The sequence below is a fragment of the Crinia signifera genome, chromosome 9 (genome assembly GCF_055691185.1).
Source record: "Crinia signifera chromosome 9, ASM5569118v1, whole genome shotgun sequence".
Lineage (NCBI taxonomy): Eukaryota > Metazoa > Chordata > Amphibia > Anura > Myobatrachidae > Crinia > Crinia signifera.
Window position 1 is genome coordinate 88518845 of NC_139225.1, and position 26973 is coordinate 88545817.

At 45.4% G+C, this 26973-nt stretch overlaps 2 protein-coding genes across 3 annotated transcripts in view; one reads left to right on the forward strand and one right to left on the reverse strand.

Annotated features, from left to right (window-relative positions):
* Positions 1-4172, reverse strand: part of SMARCA1 (SNF2 related chromatin remodeling ATPase 1) — a 157321-nt gene extending 153149 nt beyond the window's left edge. The window contains exons 1-2 of one of the 2 annotated variants that reach the window (XM_083159338.1): positions 3909-4171; positions 2507-2683 (exon numbers count right to left, since the gene is read on the reverse strand). Coding sequence is in view for 1 of the 2 variants with exons in the window: in XM_083159337.1 (XP_083015463.1) it covers positions 3909-3989 (81 nt within the window). In the remaining variant the exon portion in view is untranslated. Of the gene's footprint in view, positions 1-2506; positions 2684-3908 lie in introns of both variants that reach the window. The other variant, XM_083159337.1, reaches the window with a different exon arrangement.
* LOC146036884 (uncharacterized) lies at positions 4157-26704 on the forward strand. Its single transcript, XM_083160734.1, has 3 exons — positions 4157-4320; positions 25468-25722; positions 26544-26704. The coding sequence occupies exons 1-3, from the start codon at positions 4269-4271 to the stop codon at positions 26702-26704; spliced, it is 468 nt and encodes a 155-aa protein (XP_083016860.1). The 5' UTR covers positions 4157-4268.
* Positions 26705-26973: the final 269 nt, after the last annotated feature.

Below are 26973 nucleotides of genomic sequence, written 5' to 3' on the forward strand. Positions count from 1 at the left end.
GGCTTATGGTTAATAAATAGTTAATAAATAGCATACATAATTTATTTCAAATTTGCACGGCTCATAAATATTTACGATGGCTTCTATGTTCTAAAACATTTGTCCTGGTTTGTATTGCAAACTGTAATTTGTAGCACAGATGTGTACGTTTTTTAATACAAGAATATTGATGTGGCTTCAGCACATGGTGACTTTTGGCAATATCCCATAGACTTGTGAACATGTTCATATGGTTGTATATATGCAAATGTTCTATGGGCCTTATTCAGACCTGATTGCTGGGCTGCGATCAGGTAAACACCACCCCGCACATGCTAATTCCCGCCCTTGTGCACAGCTGCAGGTGTCAGGGAAAGTAGTGGATACATTTCTGTGATAACCCTGTGAAGTTGAACTACAGTAAGTGAGTCAATATACTGTATATAGAACCATGATTAATGGATTGTTGGAGAATATTGGCATAATAGTGCTAAATGGGGGAAAGTTCAAAGGCTGAGTAGGGGACGAATGTGTAAATGGTTGATGAGGTGGAGGTAAATGGGCATATTGGTTGCTCTGATTCTGGAACCATGGGGTAAATGTATTATGAGACAATACAGGGAAGTAGTGGTATGTGGTATAGTGTGCTGGCAGCCGTTCTCCCCCATGTATTACCATGGCAATGTGTGCTGTATGAAAGGAGGGCTTTGCGCCATTGTCATTATTGGCACTCCTATCTTTAAGATAGCCACTAATCCCTACAAAAGCGGCCCTTAATAAATGTTTCTCTCTTACCTCTTGGTATAACCTGGAATGGTCCTTGTTTCCTAGCAGGGCGCCCAGTACGCTGTAAGCGTACAGGGCTATTCTCCGTACTAAAATCGCATCGGCCATTTTAGTGCCGTGCGATGTGATTTTTTTAATGTAATTTATTCACTGCTCTGTTGGCCCCAGGGGATCGCATTGCATCGCAACGCACCTCCTGCAAAATCTAGGGTGTGATGCCATGCCATTAGCTATACACTTGTATGACATACAATGAGGTATTAGTCACCCCCCACTATCCATGCCACCCCGAAGCGTGGCGAGGGGCGGTGGAACGCGTCCTCCCGGCCTTTTCATACCCCCACTATCCACGTCAGTGTGAAGTCGATGGTGATCCCGAAGCGAGGTGAGCGCAGCGAGCCCCGGGGATTACTTTACATGTATTCTGCATCCCCTCGCGGGGCTCGCTGCGAAAACTGGGCGCCCTGCTAGTACCCCTGGAATCATTAAAAACTTTGTGTGTTTGATTGTTTATGTTTTGTCTTCTCTACAATTTGTATATTTTGTGTGGTTATGACATTCTGATTTTCTATATTCATATGTTTCGGATATCTGTAAGCAATCGCATTTACTGTTTTTCATTCTGTACTGCCTGTCAATAAAAACTTTTTGGGAAAACAAAATAGCCACCGATGTGATGTCTAATGTATGAACGGTCGGTAGCAATAACTGTTCTGACACCTGCAGGTGTCATTGCCTCATTCACAGACAAGGCTGTGGCTGCTGGGCTATAGGCTGGGCGTGAGGGCTCATGATGTTTGTGCGATATACCCATGTGCACCCTTCAAGGGGTGTAAATTTAGGCTGATGCGCTGCTGGAGGCTAACGGGCATCACCGGATGGGAGATTTTACTCCCCTTCTCTGGCAATTGAGATATTAATTCACCTCAGTACCAGTGCTTTCTGCTTCAGTAAAGAGGCAAAGCAGCAAGAGCTATAGGGACACAATCCAATGCCGCTATAATACATTTACCCACCTGAATATTACAATTAGATACTCAATGTGAATAGAAAAGTGACTCATCCTATTGTCATAGTGTTTGGTAAACATTTGGGCATGGTTATATGTATTTGGGTACAAAGAGTGATTGGGAGATAAGGGGGTGGTATTTTGGAACTTTACCTATGGAACTTAGAAATATCATACCAGCCCGACTTACCATTGTAAGTGCAACATCCCCACTTTTCATTTTTAGAACCATTAGTAAATGTGTGCAGCCATGCACCTATTGGAGTCATTTTCTCCCACAGGGCCTTATTCAGATCTGAGCTCAGTACAAATTTGTTTGGAACATGGGCAAAACCATGTGCACTGCAGGTGGGGCAAAGAGAGTTAAATTTGGGTGGGGTGTGCTGAAACTGAAATCTAAGTTGCAGTGTAAAAATAATGCAGCCAGTATTTACCCTGCACAGAAACAAAATAACACACAAATCTAACTCTCTCTATACATGTTACATCTGCTCCACCTGCAGTGCACATGGTTTTGCCCATTTTCCAAACAAATTTGAGCTGAGATCTGACTAAGACCCATAGACAAGAAATTAGCTTTTATACTTTAATTTACAATTTCACCTTCAAAAAGAAAATAATTTTAATTAGCAATTTTTTAAATTTTAATATTTCAGATCATCTCCAATTTTAGCACCAATTGAAAACATAAGTACACTTCATGGCATTATCTCACAAGACCTACAGTATCACCTTTAATAAATTAAGAGAAAAAGTTTAATTGCACACTCCACGGTGCTATTCCTTCTTTATTTTACTCTTTAAGAAGTGTCACTGTAGATTCCTGGGAGATTGTATGTCTGCCTTCAATCCTGCAACGAGGACGCTCGTCGCTACGGAAACCTGCGTGCACCTGAAATTCAATACAATCTGAAATTCGAAAAAGAACATATTTAATGGAATATAAAACATGTAACAGATTATAAAACTGATAAGTTAATTTGAAAACTTTGTGTAAAGTTGTGAAGAATTGTGGGAATATAAGGTACAAAATGATGGTGGGAATACCAGATGTAGAATGATGGTGGGAACACCAGGTGCAGAATAATGGTGGGAATATGAGGTGAAGAAGGATGGTGGGAATACCAGGTGAAGAATGATAGAAGGAATACCAGGTGCAGAATGATAGAAGGAATACCAGGTACAGAATGATGGCGGATGGCAGGTGCAGAATGATGGCGGGAATACCAGATGCAGAATGATGGTGGAAATACCAGGTGCAGAATGATGGCGGGAATACCAGATGCAGAATGATGGTAGGAATACCAGGTGCAGAATGATGGTGGGAATACCAGGTTCAGAATGATAGTGGGAATACTAGATGAAGAATGATGGTGGGAATACCAGGTGTAGAATGATGGTGGGAATACCAGGTGCAGAATGATGGCGGGAATACCAGATGAAGAATGATGGCGGGAATACCAGATGAAGAATGATGGCGGGAATACTAGATGCAGAATAATGGTGGGAATACAGGTGCAGAATGATGGTGTGAATACCAGGTGCAGAATGATGGTGGGATTACCAGGTGCAGAATGATGGCGGGAATACCAGAGGAAGAATGATGGTGGGAATACAGGTGCAGAATGATGGCGGGAATACCAGATGAAGAATGATTTGCGGGAATACCAGATGAAGAATGATGGAAGGAATACTAGATGCAGAATAATGGTGGGAATACAGGTGCAGAATGATGGTGTGAATACCAGGTGCAGAATGATGGTGGGAATACCAGGTGCAGAATGATGGCGGGAATACCAGATGAAGAATGATGGTGGGAATACCAGGTGCAAAATGATGGCGGGAATACCAGATGAAGAATGATGGTGGGAATACCAGGTGCAGAATGATGGTGGGAATACTAGATGAAGAAACATTGTAGTAATACTATATGCTAGTAATGATTAATGGCACCAGTACTGGAGAACTTGTGCTGTGGATATATGGGCCTGCAGAAGACTTGCTCCCTGGGCATTGCAGTGGGCGGGGCCTCAGCCCATCAGGACAGAACAAGTACTACAGAGTGTTCCCGTCATGGCCTGCTACCTGAGGATGACATACGGTAGGTGACAGCTGCGCCCTCCCGCCTTTTTACCTCCTCGGCACTAGTGGGTGCCTCTGCCTCCTCTTCCCGAGAAGTGGACGGCATTTCCTCATCCGAAACCCGTGCCTCCATCACCGCAGCACCCGGCTCTCCGTGTCCGCCTTCCAGCTCTATAAAGCGGCCAACGCAGTACAGTAACGTTGGAGAGTTGGGAATTTGCGACGTCACATCGCAGACAGGGACACGCCCACCCCGACACGGTGCTGCCAGCCGCCGCCGGAGTGACAGAAGGAGGGAGGTCCGCCCGGTAACGGGAGCGCGCAGTTGGCGGCGAGGCCGCGCATCCTCCAGCTGCTGTAGTTCTCTGCTGCCAGTCTGTGCCCTGGCACATCTAGAGCGTAGGTAGGGATAATGTGTGACAAGGGTCCAGGATTCTCCTCCGCATGTTACTGCACATGCCATGGTAATATTCAATAACTGACCTCTATAGTTAAGTAAATGATTCATCACATAGGAAATAGGATAAGAAATATATATATATATATATATATATATGTACTAATAATGGAACTACTGTCCCAGTGTTTCTGTAAAGTATTAAAAACAAAGGAATACATATTTAGCATACCACTGTAATGCATACCTCCAAACTGTCACGATTTCCGAGGGAACGTCCCGATATTCGGGGACGTTCCCGCGTCCCGCCCTGGGCCGCCATTGTCCCGCGGTGGGGGGGACAGTTGGGAGCCCCCCAGCGTCTATTCAGCGCCAACGAGCGGCGAAAACGGGGGCGTGGCCGGAGTTCGCGTCACCCCGTGAGGCCACGCCCCCTTTTCTCGAGGCCGCGCCCCCTTTTCGGGAGCGCGCGCGGCTTTGCCGCACGAACGTCCCGACCTCCCAACTTCAAAAGTTGGGAGGTATGGTAATGGTGTGCACACCAGGTGTGATTTTGGCTATCGGTTTTAACTATAAATAGTCAAAATCTAAAGCAAGTTTGTCAAAATCGCAGTGTTTGTCCGCATTTGATCTCAATGCGTGGCTTCGGAATAGAAAGTAGAAATAGACTGTGTGGCACAGGCTGTTTCTACTACTACAGTATCTCAGAACGAGGGCCATGCTGCTCAATTCAGCATGACTAGGGAGGCCAATCCCTTGATCTTGGCCTAAAATCATCGGCATTTGAATCCCGAGATTGAAGCTTCTAATACTGGGATTCCGGGATTAATATCCCCATGCAAAAATGTACTTTTTGTTTAAAGCCGGGCAGCGCTGAGCATCTTAGAATATGGCTCAGACGCTGCCCGGCTGACTGCTCCTAACCTCCGGTGCTGCTGTTCGGGAGTCGACTCAGGACAGTGTGCTTTGCTGAGTTTGACAGGCATGGCGGCCCCTGACATCACGTCACGCTGCGCAGCCTAGCCGCTGCTATGCCTGTCGAAACATTAGGGAGGCCAATCCCGGGAATCTCAGGATTGAGCATTTTTCAATCCCGGAATTGAAAAAATGCCCCGGGATTGGCATCCCTAAGCATGACCTTCGCACTGCTGAACTTCTATGGCAGCATAGGACAGCACCGCTGGACTTATATGGCAGCACAGGACACTACCACTAAACTTATACAGCAGCACAGGACTTCCTAGTGCTGGCAGCAGCCTTCAGCACTAGGAGGTGGTTCCTGAGCTATAAAAATTGGGACCTCTTCCTCCATTTCTGTATCAACATGCACCACCACTGCACTTATATGTCAGCACCACTGGACTTATATCCAGCACAGGACAGCAGCACCCCTAACAGCACCAAAGGACAGTGCACCCCAGGACAGCAGCTCTGTACACCCCTGACAGCACAGGACATCACCACTGCAATTATACAGCAGTACAGGACACCACCACTGGATTTATACAGCAGCCCTGCTGGAGTTATACAGCCGCACAGGGCAGCACCGCTGGACTTGTACGGCAGCACAGGACACCACCGCTGGACTTATATAGCAGCATCGGTGCACTTATACAGCAACACAGCACAGGACACCATCGCTGCACTTGTACTTGTAGCACAGAACAGGAAACCAACACTGGTCTTATACAGCAGCACAGGGCAGCATCGCTGCACTTATATGGCAGCACATCATAGGACACCACCACTGGACATATACAGTGCAACACTAGATTTATACGGCAGCACTGGACACCACTGCTGGACTTATACGACAGCACAGGACACTACCACTAAACTTGGCACAGGACACTACAACTAAGCTTATACAGCAGCACAGGGCAGCAACGCTGCATTTATACGGCAGCACAGCACTGGACACCACCACTGGACTTAAATGGCAGCACCATTGGACTTATATTGCAGCACAGGACACCACCGCAGGACTTATGCAGCAGTATCGGTGGACTTATATGCAACACAGCACAGGACACCACTGCTGGACTTATACAGCAGCATTGGTGGACTTATACAACAACACAGTACAGCACACCACTGCTGCAGTGGCATAACAAAAACATAAACAATCCCAATTTGTTCAATCTGTACTCATAGCTTAATTTGTACATTCCCTTTATTAGTTTTGTTGCTCTTGTTTGGATTCTTTCCAGTTCTATGATGTCCTTTTTATAGTGCGGGGCCAGAACTGTACTTCATATTCAAGATGTGGTCTAACCAGTGCTTTGTACAGTGGCATAATTACTTTTGAGTCCCTTGTTTCCATACCCCTTTTTATACATTTATTTTATTATTTATTTATTAACAGTTTCTTATATAGCGCATACATATTCCGCAGCACTTTACAGAGTATAGTTGAACATTCACATCAGTCCTTGCCCCAGTGGAGCTTACAATCTATATTCCCTACCACATGTACAGGCACACAGACATTCTAGGGTTAATTTTTTTGGAAGCCAATTAGCCTACCTGTATATTTTTGGATTGTGGGAGGAAACCGGAGTACCCGGAGGAAACCCACGCAAGTACGGGGAGAATATACAAACTCCGTACAGTTAGAGCCATGGTGGGGATCAAACCCATGACCTCAGTGCTGTGAGGCAGTAATGCTAACCATTACACCATCCATACTGCCAGTATTCTATTTGCCATGTTAGTTGCTATATGACATTGAGCACTGCACCCCGATTTGTTAAATATTTGGACTCCTACAGTAAAGGTGCCCATACACGTTACAATTATTGTATACAATATTGTATACAATATCGCATCTCATCGCATCTTGGTTTTGCGATGAGATGAGATCTAGTACAAAAAGTATGTGCAGCACTAGATCTCATCGCAAAACCGATATGTGATGAGATGCGATATTGTATACAATAATTGTAACATGTATGGTCACCTTTGGTCCTTTTCGGGTTCTGAAGTACCCAATGCCTCCCCGCTTAGATTATAACTAGCACATCGGTTATGTCTCCCAAGGTGCATAACCTTGCATTTATCTACATTGAACCTCATTTTCCACTTGTTTGCCCAATCATCTAGTTTATTAAGATCATTTTGAAGCGCAGAGACATCCTCAGTTGATCTAATTACTCTGCTCAATTTTGTGTCATCAGCAAAGATGGCAACTTCACTGAGTATTCCCACCCAAATATCGTTAATAAATATGTCAAATAAAATGGGCCCTAGTACCAACCCTTGTGGCACTCCACTTAGTACTGGTATAATATTTGATACTGCTCCATTCACAACCACTCTCTGTTCTCTATTACACAACCAGTTCCCTACCCACCCAGAGCCAGATTAAGGTCTATATGGGCCTGGAGCTGAAAATGATCAAGGGCCTATTATACACATATTCCCCATATACCATATACCCCTTATACAAATCATGCAACACAATAGTAACCCCCTTATACTGTACTTGCCTCTATTACATTATGCCACATGGACTGATCCAAAATTCACACTATGGCACACAGATTAAGGAAAAATTCACATTGTGCCACATGGATTGAGCCAAAATACACACTACACTAGACATATCCAAACAGTTGCCCTCCAGCTGTTGTGAAACTACACGTCCCAGCATGCCTTGACATAATTTTAGCATTCCCTAATAGCAAAACTGTGGCAATGCATGATGGAACTTGTAGTTTCACAACAGCTGGAGGGCCATAGTTTGGACATGCCTGCACTATACCAGACAGATTGAGCAATAATGCACGATAGGCTTCATAAATAGGGGCATTGAGTGCAAAAGGTGCGCATTAAAAATTTACACCATAATGCCCATTACATGTTAAGACACACATCCTAATCTCCATTACGTATAATGCCAAACACCATAATGCCTATTAAAATTTATGCTACATAAGTGTTGCTTACCTACATGTTCATTGCCAGGGGTTCCATGTTCATTGCCAGGGGTTCCATGCTCATTGCCAGGGATTCCATGCTAGTTTTCATGTGGGATTACATGCTCATTGCCAAGGGGGAATACATGCTCGTGGTAACTGGGGGACAGCCACCGCCGGGCAGAAATGACAGCCATTGACAGCCGGGCAGAGAGCAGGGGGCTGCCCGGCTGTATTCAGAGCACTGCTATTTGAAATAATACCCCTTTCACACCAGAAAATGCAGGGACTTACCCAGGAATATGGTCCCAGGATCATGCAGGGACATTCCCGGACTGGCCCCTTTTACACCAGCCTAGTCACTGCATTTTCTGGTGTGAGGGGGAGAGAAAACCACCCCGCCCCACTTTAAACAACCAGCTATATCTTCAGAACGAAATGACCCATTTACATGTAGGCTTCGAATGATTTTGGTCCCGTGAAACTGGGCCGTTTGGTTCCAGAGAAATCTGTCCTCAAACAACATGAACAGCCATGAAATTATATTTCAGAAATGAAAAAAAAAATTGGTTTACCCGCAATATCTCTAGAACCAATGAACCCATATGGACCAGGTATCAGATTGAAGGCCCAGCGATTTGAGTTCGACTGATATCAACCTCAAGCTTCTGTGATGTCGGAGGGGGAACTGGCAGCCGTTGGAACCGGGTGGAGGTTTGAATTAGGGGAAACGGTCATCTGTCAGACCACACTTAGGTCGACAGTCATTAGGTCGACCCCGGAAGGTAGACTGGCCCCAAGGTCGACATGGTTAAAGGTCGACATGGGTCAATGTCGACATGGGCCAAGGTCGACGTGGGTTTAGGTCGACAGTCATTAGGTCAACATGAGTTTTTCACTGTTTTTTGAGCCGACATGTGCCGACAGGCGGTATTTCATGCCCTACCATCCACTAGGGCGTGGTGGGAGAATAAAATAGTGCGCCGAGCGTAGCGAGGCACCGTGCACGAAGCATTGTGTGCGAAGCGAGGGGCTGCGGTTCAACTCTAAATATGTCCATGTCGACTGTGTCGACATTCGGGTAAAAAAACAGTAAAAAACTCATGTCGACCTAATGACCCATGTCGACTTTAAGTCATGTTGACCTTGACCCATGTCAACCTTTAACCCTGTTGACCTTGGGGCCAGTCAACCCTCCGGGGTCGACCTAATGACTGTAGACCTAAGTCTGGTCTGACAGATGTACCGATTCCGGAATTAGCGGGTCCCATGTTATCCTACGGGGAAAACGTTCTAGGTTTGACTGGCAGTATCTCTGGTTCCCGGGGGGCTAGCGACACGGGGCTGGGCTCGTTGGAAAGCCCTGGCCCTCAGCTACAAATTGGGCCTATTTGGAGAGTGGGCCTGGAGCTGTAGCTCCATCAGGCCCATTGTTAATCCGGCCCTGTACCCACCTACAAATTCTTACCCCTAGTCCCAGTTCCTCCATTTTGTTTATCAACCTCTTGTGCGGCACTGTATCAAAGGCCTTAGCAAAATCTAAGAAGACCACATCTACAGCATTTTCAGCATCAAGATTTTTGCTGACATCCTCATAAAAGCCAAGTAAATGTGTTTGGCATGAACGATTTTTCACAAACCCATGTAGGTTAATACTAATTAAACTATGAAGATCTAAATATTCCAGGATGCCATCCCTTACAAAACCTTCAAATAATTTACCCACTATTGATGTTAAGCTCACAGGCCTGTAATTAGCTGGGTCATCCCTTTTATCTTTTTTTGAATATTGGCACTACCTCAGCTATTCTCCAGTCTTTTGGTACTTTACCTGATGTAAGTGAGTTATGAAAAACGTAATACAGAGGGGGTTGCTAATTCCTCCCGTAATTCCAACACTGGATTTATACCGCAGCACTGGACACCACCGCTGGATTTATACGGCAACACAGGACAGCACCACTGGATTTATACGGCAGTACAGGACAGCACCACTGGACTTATACCGCAGCACAGAACAGCACCGCTGCACTTATATGGCAGCACATCACAGGACACCAAAACTGGGTATATACAGTGCAACACTGGATTTATATGGCAGCACAGGACACCACCATTGGACTTATACGACAGCACAGGACAGCACTGCTGGACTTATATGACAGCACAGGACACTACCACTAAAGTTATACAGCAGCACAGTGCAGCAACCCTGCATTTATATGGCAGCACAGCACAGTACACCACCACTGGACTTAAATGGCAGCACAGGACACTACCGCAGGACTTATGCAGCAGTATCGGTGGACTTATATGCAACTCAGCACAGGACACCACCGCTGGACTTATACAGCAGCATCGGTGGACTTATATGGCAGCACAGAACAGGACACCAACACTGGTCTTATACAGCAGCACAGGGCAGCATCACTATACTTATATGGCAGCACATCACAGGACACCACCACTGGACATATACAGCGCAACACTGGATTTATACGGCAGCACTGGACACAACCGCTGGACTTATACGGCAACACAGGGCAGCACTGCTGAACTTATATGGCAGCACAGCATAGGACACCACCACTGGACTTAAATGGCAGCACAGAACAGGACACCAACATTGGTCTTATACAGCAGGGCAGTATTCCTGCACTTATATGGCAGCACATCACAGGACACCATCACAGACTGGACATATACGGCAGCATAGGACAGCCCTGCTGAACTCATATGGCAGCATAGGACAGCATTGCTGGACTCATATGGCAGCACAGGACACTACCACTAAACTTATACAGCAGCACAGGGCAGCAACACTGCACTTATACGGCAGCACAGGACACCACCACTGGACTTAAATGGCAGAACAGGACACCATTGCTGGACTTATACAGCAGCATAGGACACCACCACTGGACTTATACGGCACCACCGCTGGGATAATACGGCATTGCCATTAGACTTATACAGTAGCACAGGACAGCACCGCTGGAATTATACGTCAGCACAGCTGGAATTATACGTAGGCACAGGACAGCAACGCTGGACATATACGGAAGCACAGCACAGGACACCACCACTGGATTTATACAATAGCACAGGGCAGCACTGCTGTACTTATACATCATCACAGCACATGACACCACAGCTGGACTTATACAGCAGCACAGGGCAACATCCCTGCACTTATACAGCAGCACCTCTGGACTTATATGGCAGCACAGGACACCACCGCTGGACCTATACAGCAGCACAGCACATGACACACCACTGGACTTATACGGCAGTACAGCACATGATGCCACTGCTGAACTCTTACGGCAGCACCGCTGAAATTATACGTCAGCACAGGACACCAAACGCTGGACTTATGCAGCAGCACCACTGGGCTAATACGGCAGCATTGCTGGACTTATACAGCAGCACAGGACACTACTGCTGGACTTATACGGCACCAGGATCTGGAGTCACACAAATAAGGATGTCTATAAGGAAGACATCCTTGTTCTCAATACAGGTGGCGCCTGTGAAACTTTTAAGACGCTACCTTCACACTTTCTCCTGAGGGGCAGGTAAGTGGGTATTAGTGTCAGTGTGGGGTTAAGGGGCAGTAGATTGTAGTTTTACCTGGGTTGCTGAGAAGTCTAACACCAGCCCTTCTTAACCCTCCCTCCGCGGAGCCTAACCCTAAATACCCTTCCCCCTTCTGCAGCCTAAACAAATCCCCCTAGTGCCTAAAAATCTATACCCCAACCCCACAGCCTGCTGAGTCTTCGGGATACTGACAATGGAAATGCCGTCTGTGCAAGATTTTGTTGTCTGCATTTCCACTGATGTCAGGATTCTGGTGCCGATGTTGTAGCCTGCAGTCTGTATTCTCACACTGGGATTTTGACTTCCAGCATCCTGATGGCTGAATGTATCCCCACACAATATGTACCTCTTTTCTGGTCGTTTTTTTTTTTATATGGTAAAAAATTTAGAAAGTTTCTGATATTCTCTGATGTCTTTATTGTGCTAAAATATTTGGTATACATCAGCTTACTGTAACCAGTAACATACGTGTACTCATTCTTGATAATGTTAATCTGTGACCTGGTGTGTATGATAATTATTACTATGGTCACTTATTGTTTCAGCTTCTCTTATTACTGTATGTTACTTTATATTTTGGAAATTGCAAACTATATGGCAAAAATGTGAGTAAATGTGAGTAAATGTTTCTAGGGCTTACTAGTGTGCTAACAGTGTTGAAAGCACTTACTGTGTACTGTAGCCCTACGTGACAAATTCCTCAGACAAATTCCATGCAAATTCCATGTTTACTCTCCAAAGCTTTGTGGTTCTTGCTTCATCTTTAATCCACCTGTCAAAAATGCTTACAATGTGTAGTAATAATGTGTAGTAATAATGTTTTTTAAACAATAAAATCTATATTAAGATGGCGGCAACCTGGGCTTTAGATCACCCCATCTACAGTATGGATTTTGCTGTTGTTTTAGTCATTGTCTATTGGTTGTCTTGGAACAACAAATAAGAAGGCAAATTGGGGATGATTCCGGTTCACATGCAGTCATCCGAATTCCGCTCCTTCCCCAATGGACAGGGTTTGCGCATGCACATTTCTGCACATGTGCAAACCCTGACAGTGAATGGCCGTGGTGAGTTACACACTCGCTGGGCCATTTGCAGTGTGGGATACGGTCATTGGGTCTACAGCAAGTTGGTCGACAAGCATTGGGGCGACATGGGGATAGGTCGACATGGTTCTAGGTTGACATGGGTCATGGTCGACATGGGTCTATGTCGACAGGTCATTAGGTTGACACAAGCATTAGGTCGTCAGGGACTAGGTTGACAGTCAAAAAGGTTGACTTGGTTTTTTTCACTGTTTTCTGAGCCGACATGTGCTCTACATCCATAAAATAGTGGGCCGAGTGTGAGGCACTGTGCCCGAAGCATAGCAAACGATGCGAGGGGATGCGGTGCACTGGAAACTATGTCAATGTCGACAAGGGTCAAAAAACAGTCAAAAACCCCATGTCGACCTTTTGACAGTTGACCTAGACCCTGCTGACCTATTGCTTGTGACAACCTATTGACCTGTTGACCTGGAACCATGTCAACCTAGCAGTGTTGACCTAATACTTGTCGACCAACTTGCTGTAGACCAAACAATCCCAACCCCGCAGTGTGTGTGTCTGTGTGTGTGGGGGGGGGGGGGGCTTGGGGGTTTGTCACCCATGGGAACAACCCCCCATTTTATGTTATTAAGAATGCAAAGGATAAGCTGCACAAACTGACCCAACTACATATAAAGGATTTACCTGCAAAAAAACAATGTCAGTATAAAGCTCACCCTTGTAGTATTAGGGGTTCTGATATGTTACAAAAACATATTGTTGTATAAGGACCTCTGGATCATTTCCATGGCAACTTATTAGGGCAGAGATGTACAGTAACTAGGGTGGTGCAGAGTGTGCTGTGTAGGAAGTGCTACTTTTGCTTGCAGTGTTAGGTCAAAGGTCTACAATGGAATGTTCTGTTTTCCAATTCTGAAGCTGTTTACAACAAACACTTAATTTAACATTTCTTATATTCAATGTTGCATTTCTGTGCTAGAATACATTTTTGCGTTTATTCACTTCGCGTACTACGGTATTTTGTGGATTACCTCACCCTTCGCTTCTTACGGTGTAGAATACACAGTTGCTAAGAAAAGCCATAATGCAGCACATACTTATATAACACATAAATAACACATAGTCGCAATATGATTAAATAACTGATTTAGTTTATAGCATTAGTATTGGACCCATAAATTTGCATTATATATAACATACTAGCCATGGTGAGCCACGACCTAAGGAACAAAGTTGACAAGGGGCTCCAACTGTAGGGTTAGAAGCACTTTATCACATCATATCTAGTACCATGTTGATCAGCATTCCATTTGCTCCAACCTAGTATTTGTGAATGAACTATAGCATACTGCGTTTGCATGACAATTGCAAATATTGGCTATGAAGTAAATAATGTGCACAGATATGGGCGTATATTAGCCAGTTCAAGCCACCGTCACAGCAGGACCCTGAGGGCAAACATACAAGATTTCTCAAGAAATAATGCTATCTTCCGTACGTGTTTTGGCCTATGGCAAATACACAAGCCCCTTCCAAGACACATTTGTATCTACAGAGCGTGTTTTGGCCTATGGCAAACACACAAGCCCCTTCCAAGAAACATTCTTATCTACAGAGCATGTTTTGGTCTATGGCAAACACACAAGCCCCCTCCAAGAAATCTTCTGCCTGTGGACTGGCCTATGGAGTGTTGAGTACTTGGGAGGTCTGACCCCTGGACCAATGGGAGAAGACTTTACTTGATGTAGTATGTGCATTTGGAGACAGTGTATAAATATCTGGCACCTGGATCAGTTTTGGTTACACTCTGATATCTTCATCCTGAATGACTGAGCCCTAGATGCAGGGGCGCTTGCTTATGTATATTGGCTTTAACTGAAATTCTCTTGGTGTGTATTATACATGCATTTGTCTGTTATCCTGTACCTGTGTTTAACACTTATGCTTGCTAGAATTAAATCAGTTTGGTGCCTTAGACCACAATACAAATGTATATGCTATTTGTTTCACATAAAAAATACATAGGGGCAAAAGAGGAGGAAAACAAAAAGATCTAAGGAAAAAGAAGTCTAAGGGGGAAGGCAAAAATGTCGGGGAACCCCAAACCCATTGATACAGGTAAAGTTGTACTTAGTAACCATGAACCAGGTCACCTCATAGAATCACAAATTAAGTAATTAGCTCCACCTGTAGATTTTAAAATGTGTCAGTGAGTAATGGGTGCACCTGTGCACCAGCTAGGTCAGTGGTACCCAACTCCAGTCATCGAGAGCTACCAACAGTTGACATTTTGCAGACAACCTAGCTGCTGCAAAGGTGCACACATTACTCACTAACACATTTTAAAATCTCCACAGGTGGATTCTGTGGAAAACATGCACTGTTGATAGCTCCCAAGGACTGGAGTTGGCTACCTCTGATCTAAGGAAATACAATGTATCCAATCTATATAAAGGAAAGATATTAACAATGAATAATAAGCCGTTGAGCCATTGAAAAATAATTAAAATATTATAAAACAATATTATAACCAATTTATAAAGGAGGAGTTGCAATTATGAATAAAAATGAATAAAAAGGCAAAATAAACAGACAGTTCAGACATGCAAAAAAAGCGTAGAAGTGATCCCACTTCAAGTATTGGAAAAAATGTAATGGTAGTGGGATTTGAGAAAGGTATCATCACCAAAAATTAACAATAATAGATATGCCAGCGCTGGCTGTATGCAATAAGTTTAGATAGTTCTCATAGATAAATAATATTTATTAACTCTAATGACATAAAATGTAAAAAACAATATAATCTAACTAAGATATTGCAAAACACAATATATAAAAAATATTACCATAAGATCGTTCATTGTAACCTCCGGCTTCCTCCTGAGGAAGCCGGAGGTACCAATATCCTGGGAAACGCATTGAGCTATTTATCCATTTTATTGCACCGGGACTCTATCATGGCCGTTTCTAGAGGCGGACAAGCCGTGCAGCAGCCCTGGGCGCCGCATGGCTTGTCCGCCTCTGTTAAACAGCCGGGGCGCCCGGCAGCTCCCCCCAACCCCGCCGCTGCCGCCTCCCTTCCTCCTCTCCCTGTCCACACAGTCAGTGGGCACAGCTGATTTCCCAGGCGAGGGGAACGCATTGCGCATCTCTCCTTCCCCTCCCTCACTGTGTCACTGGGCTGTCAGCCAATCAGAGCTCGCGGGCCGGCAGCCAGTCAGGAGCCAGCCCGCGATTTATGAATGCACTACCCTCCCCTCCCAAAGGAAGCAGCAGTGGCGGCAGCAGAGGCGATGGCAGTTGGGGGAGACCCAGAGACAGTGAGTTGTGCTGCTTCTGGCACTTTGTTTTTTTTTAATTCTTCATATATTGTGTTTTGCATTGTCTTTGTTATATTGTTTTTTACATTTTATATCATTAGAGTTAATAAATATTATTTATGAGAACCATCTAAACTTATTGCTTACAGCCACTGCTGGCATATCTATTATTGTTCTATTTGTCTTTTGGGGACTGGCCACCCCCTGCCAGCTGCTGATAATTGCGCACAACCAACACCCTCTTTCTATATATCACCAAAAATGAAATGGGTTTAATTTAATATTGAAAATCCAATTATGCCAAATATCCTATGCACTTTTTAAATCCCGGGATTCGGGATTGAAAAATTCTCAATCCCGGGATTGGCTTCCCTAATAATAATAAAACACTCTGGCCGCCCCCAAAATATTTACTTTCAGGTTGCTGAGTGAGTGGCCGGGCTGATTGGGTGTCCTGGGAGCCGGTTGCAGTCGGGAGCCGGGTTGCTGAGTGGGTGGATGGGAGGGTTGCTGGGTTCGTAGGCGGGCTCATACGGCGGGGTGGCTGGGAGTCGGGAAGGCTGGGTGGGCAGGCAGATGACCTCTGACCTCATCACACTGCGCAGTGTTGCACTGCCGGGTATGGGAGAAGCTGGGCAGCGTCTGAGCAAGTGCGCAGTCTAATCCCGAAATCCCGGCGTTTTGGGGGCCAAATCCCGGGATCCCGCCGATCCCGGGATTGGCCACCCTACTATCCACACCCAACATTGCAGGAACTACAATTGCTACTGTGCATGCCCAGGGCCAGTTTTGCACATGTGCGGAATGAGTCCTGCTTAATCTATCACATTTCCCCCATGTTTGACATGCTGCAGCTTTTGGGATGTGGTTAGACCGAAACCCTAAATAGAGGAGATATGAAAATAACAAATGGCCTAAGAATGTTAGATATTAGATTCAGTATTCTGTATTAAATATTAGATATATTATGGTTTGTAAATGACTTCAAATAGGTGACATGTTACTAAGAAAATGTATAATATAATACTATTCATTTGTATGCTACCACTAATCTGTATGTAGGTTTCCCAGAAGGTGCATTAGGTGGCACTGTTTCATTCAGTTTCAAAATATTTATTTCTTACATTCCTTGCGATATCAAGGCCCAAATGTAATAGGGTGAAAGAAAGTGAGATATTTTGGGAGAGTTTTCCCATTTTTTTAAAAGTGGCAATCAATTACATGGCAAAATCACCCTGGTTTTGCAGTATAAATGATTGACGCTTTAAAAAAAAAAGGGAAAATTCTCCCAAAATCTCCCACTTTCTGAAACTCTCACCCTATTATTGGCCCCAAGTTTCTAAATACTAACAATATAAATAATAACAATTTTTTACCATTCTTTATAATTGTATATTGCAATATTATAATTGATAGATAGGGTCTGCAAAATGTATTTATCGATTTCCATCGGTAATTCAGACCCATACTGAATAGGCTGGGATTGTATCACTTTACGCTAGAGGGATCTGAGTGGCGAATTCCCTTCAGCTGGTTGCATCTTTTTTTCAGGGGAACCCTTGCTGTTCGTCCCCCTGGAATAGCAGTAACCATCCCAGGAATTGAGCGCTGATGCTTAGATTCATTTTTTTGTGAACTTTTATTTTTTAACTACTTAGCAGCCCATCAAAATAATGAACTGTGTAGAACTGTGATGGCAGAATCGGCACCCAAACTCTTGGATTGCTCCATTGTGCGCCATCTAGTTGTCACTGGCATGCACAAAACTTGTATTCTCTCCATATAGGGGAGGAGCAGTTGTATTATATGGTACTTGTTTCCTATCTGGGCGCCCATCGCGGGCATCGCGTGTACATTGCATGCCATTATAATGACATGCGATGCGACCGACGCGATTACCGCGATTTTACATAGGGACCAATGTTAAATGTCCCAATTGACCCGCGATGACCACGATTTACCATAGGAAACAATGTTAAATGGATCAATTTCCCCAAATTATCATAGGGAACAATGGAAAATGGGGCAAAAACACCCCTGAACATAAAAATGTCCCCCCAAAAGTAGTTGACGCCACCCCGCCATCAACGTGAACCCGAAGCGTGGCGAGCGCAGCGAGCCCCGCGAGGGGACGCGGATACCTTCACAGTTATACGCGTCCCCTCGCGGGCTTCCCAGGTGTCCATGGCGACGCGGACACCTGGGAAGCCCGCGAAGGGACGCGTTTACCTGTGAAGGTATCCGCGTCCCCTCGCGGGGCTCGCTGCGCTCGCTGCGCTCGCCACGCTTCGGGCTCGGTGGCTCGCTACGCTCGCCACACTATTCTATTCTCACTCCACGCCCTAGTGGATAGTAGGGCATGAAAAGGTCGGAGGACGCGTACCGCCGCCCCTCGCGGCCTCGCTGCGCTCGCCACGCTTCGGGTTCACGTTGATGGCGGGGTGGCGTCAACTACTTTTGGGGGGACATTTCAATGTTCAGGGGTGTTTTTGGCCCATTTACTATTGTTCCTATGCTGATTTGGGTAAATTGATCCATTTAACATTGTTTCCTATGGTAAATCTTGGTCATCGCGGGTAAATTGAGGCATTTAACATTGTTCTCTATGGGAAAATCGCGGGCATCGCGTCTGGCCCATCTCACCCGATTTTTTATCGGCCGCGATGCCCGCGATGGCCCCGATTTTACCCCCGATGCCCGCGATTAAAATCGTGGGCGCCCAGATAGGAAACAAGTACCTATTATATAGATTAAACATTAAAACACAGTCACCACCATCAGGTTGATTTCTAGTCTGGAATCTAAGGTGGGTATGCAATCCTGGATCATGAATGTCGATCCCTCTCAACAGTCGGGATCCAGGCCCGTTTACGTTTTGCCCAACAGCAAATCGGCAGGCGGGGTCCATGTAAACAGCCGTGGATTGTCAATCTGTGGCCAGGATTGCGACAATCCATAGACGTTACCGGCAGAACGGGCCCGACAGCTTCTAAAGTCGGGCATGTTCTGCCGCAATCCCTCTTCAATGCTGTCAGTAAAGACAGCATTGAATAGGGACCCGATGCTATTTACCTCGTTGGAAATAGGGACGGAGCATTGCATACCCTCCTAAATGTGCTTTAAACCTATCTTTATGCAGACATTCTTCCCATACTCTGCTCTTGTACATCTTAACATTTGCATAACTAGAACAAAATTGTAATTGCCTAATGAGGCCTGATTTAAGTCTCTAAGTAAAGTAAATAAGCAACAACTGGGCAAAACCATTTTGCACTGCAGGTGGAGCTGATGTAACGTATAAAGCAATTTAGATTGTGAGGAGTGTGTTCAAACTGAACTCTAAACTGTAGCATAAAAATAAAGTGGTTTACCATTTGTGGGCTACATGCAAAAGCAGCTAGGGTTTATCAAGCACAGAAAAAATGTAATGGCAACATCGCTTTTTGCAGATAAAACAATTATGTGCTCTTTTGCTTTACTTTGCTTTATTTTTGTGTCCAACTCTATGGCCCTTATTCTGATCGGTGCGGCCCGATCAGAATATGCGGCCGCAACCGTGCAGGCGAATCCCCGCCTTCCATACGGGTCGCCACCTGCCGTCCGTACGCGGATATGTGGCGATCCGCATGAAATTGGACGGGGATACGCCTCCTCCGTCTTGGGAGCAGCCCCTGCATTCGATGGTCGCCGAACATCGAATGCAGGGCCGCACGCTCCACCAGGTCCCGCAACACAAGACCACACGGACACTTGTCCGTGTGAAATCATGTATGGGGGCGGGCAGCTGACATCCGGCGATGTCAGATGCCCGCCCCGTACCCACGCGTCACGGCCTCATTACCATGCATACGCCCCGCGTTTGCATGGGAACGCCCATGAAACGCGGGGCGTATGCATAGGGTAATGAGGCTAAGTAGCCCCTCCTGCCCCTCTACGCCCCCTGTGCGGCGTATAAAGAATCTGTGCGGCGAAATCGCCTGCACATGCGCAGAGTGACCTCTGCACATGCGCAGACGATCAACATCGGCGGTCCGTCCGCATGCGGGAATTTCCGCACCGATCAGAATAAGGGCCTATGTGACCCTTAGGATCTATTTATATCATTTATTCTCTGTGTACAACAGTAGCATATCAGTAAAATGTGTTTTGTGATTACACCTGGTTAGAGCACTGCCAATAATCTACTTGTGATTGATTGATTGATTGATTGATTGGCTTTTGACCACCCCGGTAAGTTATGCACAATGCTGTTTTGTGCTAGGACTCTCTAATGAAGCGGTTTTCACCACTTTTTTTTGTATTTCCAATGTTTTACATTATGGATGAAAGTATCTACCTAGTGTCACACTCAATGGGCACCTGGCTCCCGTGGTTGGTCTCTTCTGCGGCAGCCGTGTTTTTGGTCTCCGGCTTCAGCGTCGGGAAACTCTACAGGGTGCTGTCTTTCTCTGGAATTATATTCTTCAGTCTTCAGCTCCAGTTCAGTCACTCCGGTTATTTCTCTGGATTATATTATTCAATCATCAATTCAAGTCCGCTTAGTCTAGTTACTCCTCTGGAATTATATTCTTCAGTCTCTAGCTCGGTCACTCCAGTTATATTTCAGGAATTTCAGTCTTCAGCTCCAGTCTGGTTATTCCTCTGGAACGATATTCTTCAGTCTCCAGCGCCAGTCGAATTACTCCAGTTATTTCTCTGAAATTGCATTCTTTGGTCTTCAGCTCGAGTCCACACAGTTTGGTTACTCCTCTTTAACTATATTCTTCAGTCTTCAGGTTATTTCTCTGGAATTATTCTTTTTTCATTCTTTAGTCTCATCAGAGTTATTTAGACTTACATTCTTACAAGTGTGTTTCTCAATATAAATATAGGTTCACTAAGTGAAAGTCCATCAAAATCATGGCTTCTGCAATGTACATTCACTTTGAGCTGTGACAATTTTTACTTTCAGTTTCAGCTGTGAGAATTTTTAGCCCACAAAATCTCCACCCCAAACCCAGTTCCTATTTGCTCCTAACCCCAATCTCTGTCTCCATCTCTTCATGTCCAGCAAGTTTAAAATACATCAGTGTCCCTGCAAAAGGGAATGAGGTATGTTGCGCAATTAGCAGCAGCTGGCAAGGCGTAGTCACTCCCCTAAAAAGTACAAAAGTAAAAAATATATTTGCCAGCGCTGGCTGAAAGGATATAAACAACAGTTCACAATAAATACATTTAGTAACTATGGGCCTTATTCTGGTCTGTGCGTACTTTCCCGAATTCTTATGGATGGCGTTTTTTCGCCGTCTGCGCATGCGTGGGGAACGCTATGCGCATGTGCCACACATGGTCTCCGTACTTGTTCTCACTAATACCGTACAGAAATGTGCACCGCAATCACTCGGGAAATATGGGCGTCTTATGGGCGTCATTCGGAACTACACAGGGGCGTAGTTTCAAAGTGGGTTAAACTGGGCGTAAACATGGGCGTGCACGAGGGAGTGCACTTATTCTGGTAGGCGTGCATTCGGACAGCACACCGAATGCACGCGAACAAAAAGGCTAGAAATATGCTGTGTCCATAAGCAAGTATTGCTTTGCGGACACCACTCGTTCATGCGCTAGGCAATCGGAACGCCTAATCAGGATGGCCGCACCTCAACCAATGTCAGCTGAACACAATACAATCACCTCCTTTACTCATTACTCATTAATTACACGCTTGTCAGTGCTTCAATTGGAACCATTGCAGCTTAAATGGACCATTACTAAACACACACATATATGCTGCAGTTTTCACACACTTTTACACTGCAACCAATGGACAGAACTTACTATCAATAATAGAAATAGACATGTCACTTCTACATGTAACAATTAAACCACACATTTGGGGATCAAAATATACATTTATTACAATAAATTCAAAAATAAAATGGAAACCGTAACAAAATAAAAGGTACCATGCCAGGAATGTACAAAAATAATATATAATAAATAAATTAATTTGTGACATACAGAACCACAGCAGAATCATTAGGAAAACATCATGTGGCTTCACAACAAAAGTATAGCACCAACACTTCAAGTACAGCAGACAGTAATGGTAGCCGAAAGAGGCCAACAGGGGAACCAAACAAGACATTTGAAACGAGGGCAAATGTGGGTACCCTCTGCACGGGATTGGACACAAGAAGCTGACACACACAGCTCAATGAAAGATTTGGGAATACATAAGGGTGGAGATTAATGCGGACACAAGTTCATTTGCGGGCACGTTTGGCCCTGGTAGGTTCCTTGCCACATGCAGCAGCTCTTTGGCCACGGCCACATTCGGATGGTGGCCCAGGTGGAGCAGATGCTGGTGGGGGGGGATGGTGTTCCCCCTCTGCCAGCAGGGAGTGCTGCTGGTGGGAATGCACCAGAAACGGATGACATTAGGACCCTATTGCTGGAAACTAGCTCCACCATAAGCTCATTATGGTGGAGGAGGAGGTCATTTTGGCGCAGGGCTTGATCTGCCAGCACCTGCAGGCTTGCAGCCATGGCCTGCTGGGCCTCAGCCATAGCCTGCAGGCTCCCAGGTATTGTCTGCTGGGTGCTGACCAAACCCTGCATGACCTCCTCGGTCCTACGCATCCGCTCTGATGCCAAGTCTCCCTGCTGGTGAATGTGGCCAAGCACCTGCACCCACCTGTCATATTCGGGGTTGGTGCTGCTGCACGTGCCTGGCACTGGTGGCAGGTGGCACAGACTCCGCCACCTCCTCCAGAGATTCTTCACCAAGCGGTGGGGATGCTGGTGAAAGAGAAAATTACAATTACAACACATTCCAAGAAAATGAGTACCAACTACTTATGCCATGGCAAATAATTACCTTCAACAAAAGCAGCAAAGACTTCCGCTGGGGACTCGCTATCTATTCACCCCCCCCGGACCTCCTCTACTGCAATGCAGCACTCTGCCATCTCCTCCAGGTGAGCTTCAGCCGGCCTGGCATGGGGCCAGCCCCAGAGGTGTGGCTGTGTTCCCACCGCTTGGTCAATTTCTTCTTGAGGTTGGTTTTGAAGTCGTACCACCTGCTATCAAAGTTTACATATTACTACATGTCACTCCTCATGTTTGCTGTAGCAACCATTGCAATCTGCAACAGATTACAACATGTGCTTCATTACACACAACTTACAATCATTGAAAATATAAAAACAACCCTTAGAACAGGGCTGGGCAACACCGGCCCTCCAGATGTTGATGAACTACACATCCCAGGATGCTTTGCATTAGTTTTGCTATGTGGCCATGCTGAAACTGATGCAAGGCATGCTGGGATGTGTAGTTCATCAACATCAGGAGGGCCGGTGTTGCCCAGCCCTGCCTTAGAAGATACATTCACACTCACCCTACAATAACTATCGATTAAATGACATGGCAAACATGTCTGTGGCTCCAAGCAACGTGACCGGCCATTTCCCAACTCCATCTAACATCTATTTTAAACATTACTGGTCTTCTACACATGAACTTGCCTCTTCTTAACGTGCTCCGCCTCACGAACTTGTGGAGCCACCGCATTAATCTCCGCAGTTATGTCCTCCCAAATCTTCCATCTCCTTGTGTGTGTCAACCTGTCCTGTGGACACTCAATCCAATCCCGTGCGCGGGGTACCAGGATGGCAAGCTCCTGCGCTTCGAATGCCATGTTTCTGCTGCTTGGTTCCTCCATTGGCCTATTTCGGCCACGGCCACCTGTCGCTGTACTTGAAGTGCTGGCCAGGCTACTCTGTTGGGAAGCCACCTGTTGTGTTCCCAATGATTCTGCTGAGGCAGAAGATGGGCCAGCTGCTGCTTGGGCTGATGTGGATGGGCCAGCAGCCTGCTCATCTGCCCCTGGCTGGTCTGTGCTGAGGGGCACATAGGAGATGATGGAGTCCATGCGTTCGAAAAGATCCTGGCACTCCTGGTCTCCTTCAGATTGTGAGCCAGCCATGTTTGCAACAACATTGCAGTTTTCTAGCACACCTTTATATCCTATTTCTGTAATTGGCGTACATCAGCGACACCCTGCGTTCCGTGCGGCGGCGTTCCGTACGGCAGCGTAGACCGTGCGGCGCATAGGCCACGCCCCTACTAGCGAAAAAAAAAACCTGCCAAACTTAGTAAGTCTGATTTAGTAGCTAATTGCAGATTTGTACACCAATGAACACCTAAAACTGTGGTCAGACATGAAATGTATATGTGAATGTACATTTGTACTGTGCGCTTGTTTGGTATGTACTACAAATTACACTAACCCATTCCATATGTAAATCCAGTCCACCACTCAGGCAATAGTAATCAGTGCTTGCATCCAACTCACATGTGAAAGGTCTCCAAATAATGGCTTGATGCTAGGTACATTTCATTCCACATCTCTAGTGTGGGCAGGTAGAAGGTAAGTGTACATATGGCACCATGGCCTAATATTGGGAAAAGGTCTTGCACTATTTGCTATGTTTCTGCTGTATAGCTTTCACTATAATAAAGCTGTCTAGTTTAGTACCTTGTAGAGTTAGGTGTAACTGGCTAGTGATGCAGACTATTTCACCTGTTGTTTTCACCCATGTTTGGTGAATGTAATAGATTATATATAATGGGTTGCAAACTTCTTTCACCCTGTCTGTTTTGGAGATACTAAGTAATGGCATGGTCTGCTCAACTATGCAAAGGTACAGCAAGTGTTGTTTTGCGATGCAATGGGTTAGCCGTCTGTTGTGGCGCATACACGCTGTTAATGAGAAAATGAACAATAAAGTTAATACCAAATATCACTCTGAACAACCAATGACAGGACATGATTGCTTGAATTGTGCCATTGCTAAGATGGCGGCCTATGGGAGAGCAGCACCCTTCTCGCCCGCGGAGCTGAGGACACTGGTCTCCGTTATGGAGACCAGGCTGGGGGGTGCGGGGCTGTTCATAACGAACCGCCAGAAGCGCCAGGCGTATGCCGCTGCCCGCAGGCGCATATTCGCGCGCACCCAGGTGCGCAGGACCATCGCCCAGCTGGAGCGGCGATGGTCTGATCTGAGGCGCCGGCAGCCCGAAAAGCTCCAGCAAATAAGGGCCAGCATTGCACGATGTAAGTGTTTACACATTAAATGGCCAATTGTACATTAATGCTTCCATGACCTTTTTTTAGCCAATAAGGTAACCTGGTTGATCATGAGTTAAACATGGCATACACCATCTGTGTGGTGCTTCATGTTTGACATGCTGTAATGTGGGTCTAATATGTCATTGTTTTTGCTGCATGATGAATGAACAAATCATGTGCCTTATTTAACACTCTGCATTTTGATTTTTCTTACAGCACGTGACCGTGCAAGACAGGCCCGTGAGCAGGGCCAGGAGGAGGAGGCTGCTGAGGAAGTGGCCCAGGAGGAGGAGGCACCTGAGGAAGTGGCCCAGGAGGAGGAGGCACCTGAGGAAGTGGCCCTTGAGGAGGAGGCACCTGAGGAAGTGGCCCAGGAGGAGGAGGCACCTGAGGAAGTGGCCCTTGAGGAGGTGGCCTCGGAGGTCTTTGACGAGGAGGAGGCATGTGAGGTGGTGGAGGTAGAAGGAAGTGGTAGGTAAACATAAGGCATCATTAATAATTGGTGGTACTACTATTTGTTATGTACCACTGGTGAATCTAGTGTGTTTTACTCTATTATTAATTAATAAACAAAAGTGGGTTACAACAGACACACTTAGGGGTTATAGGCCCAAGCATAAAACGTGGAATCTGGAGGCTCACGTAGGTGAGGAGTGTTTATTTATGGAGGGCCTTTCTATACAAGCACAAATAAAACATCAATGGAGTATGGTCAGGCGTGATTTATAATGGAGTCACAAGTGGCCAGTTCCCCTGGGCCCCCCCTCTAGCCAGTTGGCCCATGTTGTTGCCATGTATTTTGCAAAGCGATTTTGTAGGATGGATTGACTTTAGAAATTGTTTGGTGTAAGGAAGCGGATTAGTGCAGCAGTTTCACCTATCTGGCAATGTGACAATGATTCAGGAAGTAAGGGGTAGAGGGACTAGGCTAGCCTTTAAATGTGGTATCCATCCATCCATCCATCTATCCATCCATCTATGTATCATGCAGTTTAGCTATTAAGCAGTGACATGCAGGTATATATGTATGGCAAAATGTGGCATGTTGTATTGGATGTAGCTTTCTAGTAGATTGGTGAGTGTTAAGGCAGGAGATTTTTATCAGTCACATATTCTGTAGTGTAAGCTAGTGTGTGTGTGTGGGCCCATTTTTATTTTTACCATTACAAACAGTATTGCCTATGTAATTGTTTGTATGTATGATTTCTCATGCTGTAGGTACTTAGGATTGACTGTACAAGGTCAACCTGAATAGCATAATTAATGTTGTTCCCCCTTTAACATGCCCACAGATCCCCAGAGGCAAGAAGGCGAGGGCTTAAGAGGGGCCCTACTCAGGCTGCGGCAGCACCTTCTGGTCATGGCCGCAGAGGTGGAGAATGTTTGTGACCTGCTGCTGTCAATTTTTTTATGGTTTCAGATTTTGTTATGTCATAATAAATATTTGTGTTGAAAGTTCAAAGTGGTCTGTGTGTTATTGTTTTATTTTACAGTATAAGTATAACTATAAGTATATAACTATAAATAATGGTGTTTAGTTATGTAAGGTGCAAAAGGTATATACATATGCATACATAACACATGGGCGTAAAGGGGCAAGAAAAAATGTTGTGAAAGGGTTAATCTAAAGTGGTAGTCAAGTGTTTAATTATCAATTAGATAAATAATAGATGATCATTAAAAACAATCCCTTTTTAATGAGCTTGCCTAATTGCATAAGCG